The 12,899-nt window shown below is 38.2% G+C and overlaps 1 protein-coding gene across 1 annotated transcript; it reads right to left on the bottom strand.

Moving 5' to 3' along the window:
* Positions 1 to 100: 100 nt before the first annotated feature.
* zbtb32 (zinc finger and BTB domain containing 32) lies at positions 101 to 9,061 on the bottom strand. The gene is made up of 5 exons (XM_026371722.1): positions 8,977 to 9,061; positions 5,323 to 6,374; positions 4,213 to 4,322; positions 2,164 to 2,331; positions 101 to 1,311 (listed from the first exon to the last, which is right to left on the bottom strand). The coding sequence occupies exons 2-5, from the start codon at positions 6,342 to 6,344 to the stop codon at positions 1,082 to 1,084; spliced, it is 1,530 nt and encodes a 509-aa protein (XP_026227507.1). The 5' UTR covers positions 6,345 to 6,374; positions 8,977 to 9,061; the 3' UTR covers positions 101 to 1,081.
* Positions 9,062 to 12,899: the final 3,838 nt, after the last annotated feature.

The following is a 12,899-nucleotide window of genomic DNA, read 5'->3' as shown; positions in this document are numbered from 1 at the left end:
GGGAAATGCATTATACAGTCCCATTTCCAAAACAAATACTGTGTCAAAGAGTGAAATGTGAAAAAAAAAGGAAAGAAAACGGAATTCAAGAAGTTGCAAATCATTTAAAACTTGTATTTAATTTCAATGTGATTCATTTAATTACAGCAACACATTTCAAAAAATATTGGGACAGAGGCAACAAAAGACTAGAAAGGTTATGTTAAAAGAAATTCACCTAGAGGAACCTGGTGAAACAGCAGCTGGGAACTGTGGTTTTCATCTTTCTTTTTATTACTACAGTCTTTTGTTGCTCCTGCCCCAGCTTTTTCTGTAATGTGTCATTGGCGTCTAATTCGAACTGAGCATACTGTTGATTTTCCAGAAAACATTTCTCACGTTTCTCCTAAGATTTAAATGATTTGAACATAGTTGCATTCTGTAAAATAAATTAAATCTGTATCAGTAACTTAGACTGTGCATACTCTATGTTCCAGCAATAAATAAAAACCCTCTTTTGTCTAGCTGAAAATACGATATCTCAGCCACTGGTCCCATTTAGTCATTATGTTGCGTTTTTGAGCATTATACAGTACTGTAATAGTTACAGTAGTTGCCCTCATGAGGGTGCTATAAACTTGGTCAAACTTACAAAGTTTACTCAGCTGCTCCAATAATTATGAAAGTAAGAGGGTAGATGCTTGCGTCACTCAGTGAGGACAAGCTGTTGTTGTGGCTTTAATGCACGTACATGATCAAATGTGAAATGGTAAACACTTTCAATACCTTTTCTGACAAGTCAATGGAAATTAGTGCTGCATTTCTCTGTTCTATGGTTATGAATGTGAATACAAGTCATAGTATGTATAGAAGTTGTTGCTACATCTGCGATATCCCCAGTTTGTGCCTCTCAGCAACTATTCTAACTTCAGAACAGTGGTAAGTGGTAAGGACCTTCGGGTCCTTGTCGGGTTTATCAAACATCCTCTGGGACCTATCCTTCAGAGAAACAGATGCTTCGTTTGACACATGAAAGGAACACAAATTGAAGCTACACCTTTGAGAACTGTGTACAGATGGAGGGGGGTTTCTGAGCCAGGACTCAAATGTGGGATGTGTACAGGTAGGTGCTGTTGATGCTCCAGTCAGCGGGGAAATCCTGTACTGCGTGGCTCTTGATGTGTCTCTGCATGGCAACCAGGCTGCTGCAGAATTCCAGGCAGACCGTGCACTGATAGGGCGCAGCCCCACCGTGAGTCCGCAGGTGCTTGATCATGGCTGAGTAGTCCCGTGAACGCTGACCACAGAGACGACATTCAAAGGGTTTCTCCCCTTGAAGCACAGAGAAGAGAGTATGGGCGCAGGAAGGAAGGCAGTGAAGGGAGATGTGTGCTAATTTGTGAAATGGCCTCATTCATTTAGCTGCTCTACATGTATTCGCTGTCCCCTGTTCTAGCATGTGCTAATTTTATATGCTGCCATATTACTCAACTGCAAAGTATCTAGTCAAGGTTTTCCTGATTGAGAGATGAATTGTTTAATTTAGGGCGAAATAAAGTAGGCCACTTTTACTCCTCCAGTTTTCGGGACTGGCTTTCATTACAGTCCACCATTCAGTTTGCTGAGAAAATAGTAGGGCATTCACAATTGCTCGTGGTTGAATATTTAGATTTTAGTGTTGTATGTAAATGAAACCGTGACAAAAGTTAAATCAGGAAGAGATTGTGCTGTGCACACTCTTTCTATCGCCCCATTTCCAACTCAGCCGGCTGACTGAGGGCGTTCACTTTTTCTGTTAAACCACTGAGATTTTGACATGGTCCCTGTATGCAAATCATCTCCAATATGTCAGTCATTAAATCTGTTTCTCATAAAGGTCATGAACCATCATTCTTTTGCGGACATTCTTGAGTTGGTCATGGCCTGACATCCCCTTATTAAAAAATATGACATCAAGGGGTTCTTATGGAGACTCCTCTAATGTTTCTGTTATGTGCTCATTGTCAGTCAACTGCTATTAAGCAGCATTGAATAGTATCAACATGTGTAAGCTGAAGTTTAGAATTTGTTTTTACAGAATAAAATATATCATTTACACTTATTTCTGTGAAGCCATTTAACTAACTGAAAAAATAACTGACACAAATTCACCACACTTTTGTTCATGCATTGCCATTTGCTTACCAGTGTGAACTCGGTGGTGTGTGTCGAGTTGATGTTTCAGACTGAACTTCTTGGGGCAGTGTTGGCATTGGTAGGGTTTTTCTCCTCTGTGATCTTGTCGATGGGATTGTGGTTCATGCTGCACTCCATCTTCTCTTCCACAGAACCGACACCCTGCACAAGCCTCACCTACGTGAGCAACAGGATGGGAAAAAGTGAGAAACTGTGAACTTTGCGGTGGACATTGTGGCTCGGCTCTTCAGAAAAAACACCATTCACATTATAAAGTAAATGGAAACTGGAAAAAAGCAAACATATTTGCCTTCACTTGATAAAGGTGATGATATGAAACACAGTGGAGACCAGAAAGAGGGCACACAGGCCCATACCGTACACCCAGGTTTGATTCACTGTTCGTGTAAACTTCCATAGTTTGTTTGGTTGTGTAAAGCTGCTTTGCGACAATGTCAATTGTAAAAAGCATTCAAATAAATTGAATTGGATTGAATTGAGTTAATAGTCTTCAGTTCCACTCTCTTTAGTGTGATGCTTTTCAGTTTTGTATCAATGTAAATTGAATATTGTTAAACTTTCGCATTGCTGTGAGGATAAAATGAATTGTGCTGAGCATTTTTTCACCATTTTCTAAGAAGCTGTGGACCAAGCTATGACTACCGATTAAATGAGATATCGAGTCATCAATAGTGTGAACCGCAAGAAATGTTGTTAAAGTAAGCAATATCAGTCACACGCAGGTTTATATTCATCACTATGCTCTTCTCTCACAGTCACTTATAATTATTTAAGAAATAGCCTGTTGCATGAGCGTTGAAGCAATACTATAGCGTGTTATATGATATTTTAATTACTTGTCAGGAACACAAATCTATTTCTGGTCAGCATCCTGTTGCAAGACAATGAATTCAGTTTGTAGAAGTCAGCTTTCCTGTCACTCTGCACATTTCGTGTGCAGCTAGGTATTTGGTGATTCTTTTAACATTACAAAGGTGTGACTTTGAGGTTAAGATAGCAACTATGAAGCCTTTCGGTACCTCCGTTTTTTTAGGGTTTCTCAACTAAAAACTTGGGCCTCTTAGTATAGACAGGATGCTGAAATAAGCAGGGGGTGTACTGTAGTAGGGGAACTTGAGAGAATAAACCACAACAATTGAACACTCACCACTCTAAACACAACCTACTGAGACCTGTTGTCATTAGCACGTTTCCTGTCCAATATTTCTCACTTCAGAAGACCTAACATCTTGTAAAGATAGTGTTTCAAGTTTCAATGCAGTTATTAATATACTATACCAATATAATTTATTTCTGTGAAGGAAAGGAAAAGCATAAGAAAAATAAACTAGCAACACCGCAAAATGCTTAATTTATATTCTAATTGTTGTTACACATTATGTAGTATTCTATATTATAGAGAAGTGGTTTAGGATTACATAGTGTGATGGTGTGCAGTAATTAATTCAACTCATTTATTTAGTGTAATATTTTAAAGTTTGAACCTAATATATCTATATATCTATCTATATATATCTATCTATCTATCTATCTATATCTATATATATATATCTATATATCTATCAATCTATCTATCTATCTCTCTATCTCTCTATCTATATCTATATCTATATCTATATCTATATATATATATATATATATATATATATATATATATATATATATATATATATATATATATATATATATATATATATAATGACAATAAATCCATATGTATGCTTTTTTCAGTATAGGACAAACCACTGTTGCAGTATATACTGTACTGCATGTATCTAGCTGTATCTAGTAACCACACTACTGCTCCTGCTGCACCATGCTCTCAAAACCACAACTCTCTTTATCACTTTCCATTACGTAGCTATGTGTCTTGAATCTGCCGAGGTTAGAGGTCATGACAAAAACTGTCTAACTAATTATCTTGTTAATTCGATTAGTTACTACACAGTATAACCACGGCTACAGCTTTTATCTTACTGTTGAGTTATACTAATATGTTCAGTGTCACAAACAAGTACGTTTTCAGTTTGCCATTACCTGCTGCTGTGGAGGCTGACTCCTGCAGCACTGGATCACTAAGGGCATTTCTATTGCAGTTTTGGCAGGCTTGAACTCTCTCTGTGCTGGCTTTGGGCACCTCCGCGTAACTGTAGAGAAGAAAAAATTCTCTCATGCATCAGTGGCAAAAACTGTACTAATAGTACCTATTAAAAATAATGCTTTGGGCACCAAGGAGCTGCTTCACTGGAGAAATATAAAGCAATGTCTCACGCAGTTGCAGTTGCAGTTGCAGTTGCATCACATGAAAAATATATCAGTCGTCTTATATTTTACAGCATTTTGTGTTATCACACGTAACATCCTTAAACACCCTTTCCTTCCTCTGCATCCCCAACCACAGTATATTATTTATAGCCCTCTTTCAAGGTAAAAGCTCTTGTAACGTTCACAGAATAGAAAGAACAGGACAATGATTCAACACTGAAGAGTAACAAGTTTTTCCACAAAGACACATAAATGTTTTGAACACTATCTTGTGGTATAGATATGGCCAATCGAAACACTGAAACTATGTTTCAGTGGGTGGAAAAGCCTGAAATTTGCAAAAGAGGGGAGAAATATAGGGGGCTCCCCTTTTCACACTGTTTGGCTACACTGTGTGGAACACTGTACAAGATGCATAGACTTGGAAATCATCTTTAAACAAAGTCAATGGGGTTTCACACCATTTAGCACTACAAAAGGATAGAGAAAAAATCAGTCACAATAAGAACATAGTATAGTATAGTATGACTCATTTCATTATAACTACAAACTGCTAAAAAAAAATTATAGATTAATTGGAAATCTAATTTGTATATCTTTGAAAAGCAGGATTTTTTTTTTTTGATCTGTGAAAAAGGAGTTTGACTGACTAGGACTGCCAGAGAAGGGTTAACAGGTGAAACTGCTCTAGTTGGAAAGTGCAGGAGGCTCAATCGCGCACATCTAACCAAATAGCAGTGAGTCAGGTACTGTAGCTGTCGCAAGGGAACAACTGAGCAAATCAGGGGATTCTACATGAGTCTGTGAGAGGAAAAACATGGAGACAGTGACTAAAATAATAAAAACAGAAGTTTCCAAAATCAAGTCCGAGTGCCAGCTTACCTCAGTTCGCGGCTCTGAGCGGTCCCATTGAATTCTCTCTGGCTGGGTTTTTTTCTTTTTAATAGGCCTTGCTTTAATATGTTCCCCACCCCCATAGAACCTGCATACAGATTCTGTGGGTAGCGTGAATAAAAACCTGAGCTGTGAACTGGGTTTTGAAACTGGGGGCCCAGTAGAGGGAACATGTGTGGAGAGGAGAAGGAGAATGGGTATGCTACCGAGGAGTGATTTGGGGATTGAAAAGGGTGCGCTGCAATTAAGTTTGTGTAGTTTTCTGCTATTTGCCTCAGCGTGCTCACAGAGTTCCACATGTTTGTAGAGAAAGTCCAAGGAGAAGAGAAAGAGGAACTGCTGGTGGCAGGCTTGGTAATGACACTATCTCTGCTGTAAGGTGCTGCTTGCACGTGAGACAGTCTAGGTTTCTTTCTTTGTAAATGTGAGCTATTGTGGTTCTTCGCTGGATCAGGAGGTAAAAGGTTTTCCACAACAACATCGTCACTTGTTTCTTCCACTGACGAGAAAGTCTCTTGGAGGACTTGGACCTTCTCGTCTTGGAGTTGACTTCCTTTGTTCTTCTCATCTGCCTTCTCTGCACTTTCTATTTCTTCTTTGACATCTGTTACTTCGCTTCTTTTGTCCCCCGCCGTGGCTCTGTGATTAAGGGTGTCCAGCTGCTTCTGGCACTGGTCTTCCAGTGGTTGCATCTCCAACAGCTGAGCAGCCCTCAGCAGCAGGTGAAGGTCATCCACAGACACCTCAAGAGCCTGAGTGTAGGTGAAGTCCAGGACCTGCTGGAAGGTGTGGGGGGAGAAATACTCCAGAGTGCAGTGAACTGGACTGTCGGAGTCTCCTTGCGCTAGCTGTTGTGCCAGCCTTCTGCTAGCACAGGCCAGTACCAGCCGATGAGCCCTGAAAGTTTGACTCTTCACCGAGATGATGGCATCGCAAAGCGACCCCGAACGTCTCAAGGTATCTGCATGCTGCAGAAAGTGGAAGTATTGCGTGTTGTTGATTCGGATCATTTCTGAAGTTTGTGGAACACTATCAAAAGTCTGAGAAAAGAAAGTAAAAGGAACAACAAATCAAAACAAGATCCTATAAGATTCTGCCCACACTGTTTAGTCTATTTGCCAGCTTACTACCAGCTATGTGACATTTCTAGAAATGCCAAATCGCAAGTAGGAAAATCACTTTGCACAACAGCAGGAGGGAATGGCTTGTGATTAACAGATACATTTTTTCTCTGTGGTTTGAACAATTTTTTTTTCCGTCCTTTCCAGACAGCTTTACCTGTAGTGAGAGTTGAGGGGGCTGAATGTACCCGAGAAGATTTTATTATTTATTTATATGAGGGCCAGTTGGTGCAACGGTTAATTTGGTTTCATCAAGTTCACAAAATATCTATTTTTAGCAGTAAGTACAGGGTTCACACAGTCTCTTTTAATTCGACTCTCAAACCTGCCCGTATTTCTTTCCCAATCACAGCATTGTCTGATATCGTGTCTGAATGTTTGGTTGGTGTGTGGAAATGTACTGTTTTCTGAAAGCTTTGATATTCTGCACTCACATACACACTCTAAAGCCACAAAGACCTAACAGTATATGAAACCATGACTAATGACTGTACACACAGTAAACATGAGTACAGTATGAACGTCAATAACAATAAGACATAACATAAGACACGACAAACATCAAATGCAAGAGTTTGCAGGGGTGGAATATGTAAATGTGTAAGTATATTACAGAAATTCTTGGAATTATGCATCTAAAATTGAGAATACATGGATGGAAAACGTCCAAATGTGGCCTTATGTTCAACTTCACGCAGTCTGCAGTCTATAATGAACTTTTCTGGTTATACAGTGTGTGGTCGTTTCTGAAGCGGAGGTCATACAAACTGTGTGCTATTACAGAGTTTTTTGTTTTCGCAACCCTATTCAGTCCTGATGGTGACTGTAAATTGAAAGTAGACGCAAAACGAAATGACATTTAGTTGTCTCTAGTTACTGGAATCTTTTTAGATGCGCATGCATTTTTGCAGATTCAAAATCTCTCGCTTTGTCTTTATTGTTAATCAAATGAAAGGAATTAGTTATTGGAAAATAATGTAAAAATATTGTCCGGTTTATTTTTTATAAATGTTTTATTATAATAACACAAACATTCAATGTAATTTTAACTATTTTCTTATTACTGATGTTAATTTTATATGATCTCTTTCATTACGTATGATATGGAGGTAGTACAGTACATAGGACTGAGAGTGAAAGTGACAGTAGAGCAGCTCCCGTATCAGCCGTACAAAGTCACTTAGATTTACTGTATTTGATAAGACGGCGTGTTAAGGTTTCAGGTTAGTGTTATGTATATGTAATAATTTTTAAAAAAGTCTTTTACGTTTTAAAACTTTTAATGTTGCACGCATAGTGTTGCAAGCATTTAGCTAAATTAATGTGTAAACATGCACCAGTACAGTGAAGTCTGTCGCCTGCGTACGTGAACATACAGTAGTACTGTAGCCGTGGGACCTAAATTATTATGTATTATACAATGATAGCTATATAATAGTATATAATACATCACCTAACTGGGACCAGTATGACAAATTTATTTGGTTGATAACAATTATTGTCCAATGTCAAATTCATAAACGTAAATAATGCAATCACGCATCAGTGCAATTTGTATTAGTTTAAATGTTTATATAAATCTACACCAAAGATTATAATACTGCTACCATATAATACTAATATAGTGGTGTATTAGTAGTTGTAGTCAGCGGCACTACGACCGTACCTATTAGGTGGATGAATTTATATGCTAAAATGTATTATGTGATAAATAACTTTAAAGCAAATACATGCAAGGAGATTTTACAGATGCTTTAAAAGTAGTGCCTGTTATATTTAATTTGCATATCTTTGATCCTCATAGGAATGTTCTTGTTTCAGTGAGTGATACAGTTCAGAAATTAGTGAGGGGAATGCCAATTCATGAAGTATAGTTCCAACTGTTATATTTTCAAAGATTGTGTCTATCTTCCTATTCACGTTGATGTAATTGGGCTCAAATGCATATGGTGGTGCTTTTGTGGCTTCTGAGGCTTCGGGCCTGTAAAAAAAAATCGTCTGTTGTTCTGTAGTCTGTTCTATTGTGTTTCAAGCCCTTGCTAAATTTGTATACATCTTTTAAAAGCTTTAAAATTCATTTTGATTTTGTAATAAACAGGCTTGTGCAATAATCAAATTCCCCCCTGTGCTGCTCAAATCTACAAACCACTCTTGCAGAGTTGTGACATATTTAGCAGGTCTTTGAGCTCCCTGCAGTCACAGTACTATCTCAGTGCTTACACAGGGGAAAACCATGCATGCATATGTCAGATTTACACATCCTTTGACAGGACATGAACTTACAGTCAGCCCCCCCCACATTTCACATGTAAAGGACTGGAGTCGCAAAAGAAAAGCCTGATCTTAACCTAGTCTCCATGGGCCACAGAAGATCAATAGTGGCACACTACGTTGTGTTTACAGTAGATCCCAGAAAACACAGCTAATTAGACATTAGATTAGCAATTTTTAGGTGCATCTGCTTATAGTTTTCTAGTCTCAGAAACGTAAGAGTCAGCCAGCTCTGTTAAGAGGAACTTACCTGGTGTTATATTATCCCTGGAGAATGATGAGCAAGCTTGCATCATGACTGTGAAGTGACTTGTAAAGTGACATGTCTGTCTGGGTACAGGTTTTGCTGTAGGACAGGGTGGTTTCCTCTTTTGACTTTACAGTCCCTCCTCTTCAACTTATCTCTCCCTCATTGGCTCATTGATCATGCTGCTAAATGGCTTGCCTTTTAGTGATAAAAGATGATGACTGACAACAGTTTCTGTTACAGTATATTTTGTTTTGGTTACATTGCTAAAAGCCTGGAGGCTATTATGTAATACTCACATTATACAACACACATTATATTGAAATTGCATGCAAAAAAACAAACTAAACCGAAATAACAGTTAAGAAAGATCATTTTGTAAACCAAGAAAGTTTAATTTGACTAAATAATTATATATGCGTGTGTGAACATAAGTCTGTGAGTGATGGAGAAAAATGGAGAGAATTGGGGACAGTGGTTGGAGGGATATTTGTGTGCCCAATAGATGCTGTGTACCTGTACATATGCCGTACATGATTTCCTCCCTCCAGCATCACTTGCTGGTCACTACATTAATAGGCTGTTCTGTGCTATGACAAAAACCACTTCAAAGACTCTGTGACAGGAAGTACACAGACAATAGCCTGGGTTGTACCAATAAGCAGAGATATGCTTCACTGAAACCTGCAGCCTTGAAATAGAAATATCTACTTTGGCCAGATGTCAGTGTGAAAACCTGTAAAAATAGGCCAACTGTAGAAAGCTGGTCAGTTTAGCAGGCCTTAGTTGTTGAGCACATTATGATGTGTTAATTGTCATCGATCCGAATTCATTGTTTTCCCCAGCCTTTCCGCTTCACTTTGCAATGTCGTCTTAGTCACTGCTAGCTTCTTCTACTGCTTCTTCACAAAGACAACGTTCTGCAACATGTTCAGTTATATAAATGTACCTGAACAACTGTATTTCTGAAGCTGTAGGTAACGTGTCCGTCAGTAATACCTTGGTTAGTTTACTTGTGAATTTAATTTGTATTGTCCAATGAGAGAACATTTGAAAAAGTCTAAAATGATTGTTATTGGTTATTGTCATATAAATGTCATATTTTATAATGTTACCAATTTGGTATAAAATAGGTGTATTGACATACGTGTGCAGATTTACTCTACGGTTTTAATTATGTAAACTCTCTCTCGCGCTCTCTCTCACACACACACACACACACACACACATATACACACACATACACACACACACGCACACACCAGTCTCTGATAAACCCACAGCACACCTCCTGCACCAAACTACAGACATAGCAAACAAACCATCTGGTAAAAACAGCGAAAGACTGCGTTTCTTTAGCTGAGTTGTTGGAGACCAAAAATATAGCTAGAAAGAGAGTGAAGAGTGGATGTTGTCAGGTTGCTAATGTAAAAAGTAAAAAAAATGATGAATGTTAAACATTTTGCAAATAAGGAAAAGTATATCCAACCCTCAAACCTCCAACCCCAATGAAGAGACACACATTCCTTCAATTAGGCCGTTTTTACATAAAATGTGGAAAAAACCCAAAATTTCTGTTTACTGTTTTGTTTGTGTTGAAACTATAAATGTTAATATTTTATATTTGATTATCTCACGAGATAAGATGTAATCAATAGTATGTTTTTGATTCAGAAGTAAACATTTGTGTCATCAACATAACTGTGGAAACTAATGCCAAATAACTGATGTAATTTGAGAGACTATATAAATTTCTGTTAGCGGGGAGTGCAAAGCAAAGCTTCGTCATGCCTAAACTTCAAAATACAATTACTTATGCAGGTTTTAAAAGACATTGCTCAAGAGTGCCGGAAGAGGTAAAAGAAGAGGTTTCAGATAACTCAGAGGTTTCAGTAGTTCTGATGCACTTTGCAAACTTTGGTTTTGGCTATCAACAACGTGCCTAAATGGGCAGAAGTTGTCAAACTCCAGTTTCGGGTATCTTGTCATCAGGGTGACGTTTAATCACCGTTATTAAAACGTTACTCATCTAAAAAGACAGCAATCCCACTGAAGAGTACTGCAGAGTTGAATTTGGAATGAACCTAGATGAACACGAGAATTCAATATGAGATACACTACTAACATTAAACATGTCTCTTCTACAATCCTTTTGTGATGTCACTATTATTGCACCAGCGCTAAATGATCTAATATTGAAATGGTTTGCAATTGATCTGCAGAGATTGCAGATGAACTAGACCTACAGCATTGTGTCCAGGTGTCCTTGCATTTAGGTTTATATGACTAGGCTTTAACAATAATACAGATAATGGCTACCAAGTGTGGCGGAAAAGAGACTTTGTTTATCATGGAAACTTGGTGTTAACTAAAGCCAAACTTCTAACATTCTCTATTCTTAGCTGAGTACACAAACGTCCACCGTCATATGATATTGAAGACTGCAGCATACTGCAACGTACAGTATGTTGTCTACATGACACAGTAAGTAAAGTAGACAACGAATCAATCAGCTAATCATATGATGGTGTATTAATCTTTGTGGGTATAATGGGTAAGTTGTTATTTCCTGGAGAACAACTTCACAGAAAGATAGGCATACTGTCTAATGAACAAGACAAACAAAAGGTAGATTGTTTTATTTTAAACAATACGATATGATAATGTGATCATAGCACTTGGAACTTACCTTAATGGGACATTTGACTTTTTTAGGTTACATTTTTAATTTTTCCTGCAGCAGTGATGTCTCTCATGAGTACATGGTTTATTCTGGAGCTTGTGTTTGTGTGTTACGTCACATAGTTGCGTAGAGCGTAGAAAATATCTGGCATCTGCATCCAATAACTCATTCGCAAGGATAGAGGAATGGAGAAATCCCTTAAATGGCACCTTTTGGCTGAAGATTTTATCACCGTGCAATTCTTAAGGAATGAATAGCAACTCTCTGAATGAATAAGTAATTCCAAATATGTAGCACTTAGTGTTTACATGTCACACATATTGTCATGGGACAAGCATTTAGTGTTAACCACAAGATGAGTTCCTTGTTATCGCTGTGATCACAGGTTTGAAATGTTGATGCAGTAGGATAGGTGCAACACTTGCATTTCTAGCCTTTTTTTTTTTTTCAAACTAATTTCCTGCTAAGTTATAAACCCATTTTTAGTGGAAGTTTTATTTCCACCAACTACACATTACTTCCTGTAATGAAATATAGTTCTCCATCCTTGATAGGTAATATCTGTCTGCGTTTATGTTCATAAGTCCTAGGTACTAACATTTATGACTGAGTGTGAATGTCTTGTTCTGTGCATGTAACGTGTTATTGTCAAGCATTGCTCAAACCACTGGACAGTCTGATCTCATCTCTTCCTCTATGAGAAATTAACATTATAACAACACCCAGGCACCTAAATGTCATCTTGTGCTATATGGTAAGGCAACAGCCAGAGGTGATGCACAGGGCTTCACCTACCAGTAATATCAAGACTGTCAGCCCCCCCACACCACACTCCTTAGCACCTGCTATCCCCTCACTGTCAGTTGAACCATCACTATCAGACACCCTCCCTAGCATCAATGCTGACTCACTGAGGTGTCTATGTGTGGGGTTAATCTATGCACATTAAGCATTAGCGTGTCCTTCAAGACCCACACATCTCATATGTGAACGGTGCGAATCTTTTAACTTGTCAAGTACACTGCTCATGTGATAACATCTTTCATCTACCTACCCAGGTTTTTAATTTCTGCATACCAAGGGGTTTCATATTGTTGTTTTGTTGAATGAATCAAAGTGTTACTGAACTAAACAAAAAGCGCACTCAGACTGTGATATGATAAAAGTCTGGGTTAATATGAGTCGTCGTACATTACCACAGTAGCGGTATGTGAGCAGTCGACTTCAGAGGAACCACTACCAA

The sequence above is a fragment of the Anabas testudineus genome, chromosome 16 (assembly GCF_900324465.2).
Source record: "Anabas testudineus chromosome 16, fAnaTes1.2, whole genome shotgun sequence".
In the NCBI taxonomy this organism is placed as follows: domain Eukaryota; kingdom Metazoa; phylum Chordata; class Actinopteri; order Anabantiformes; family Anabantidae; genus Anabas; species Anabas testudineus.
This window is presented reverse-complemented; position numbering and strand designations above follow the sequence as displayed.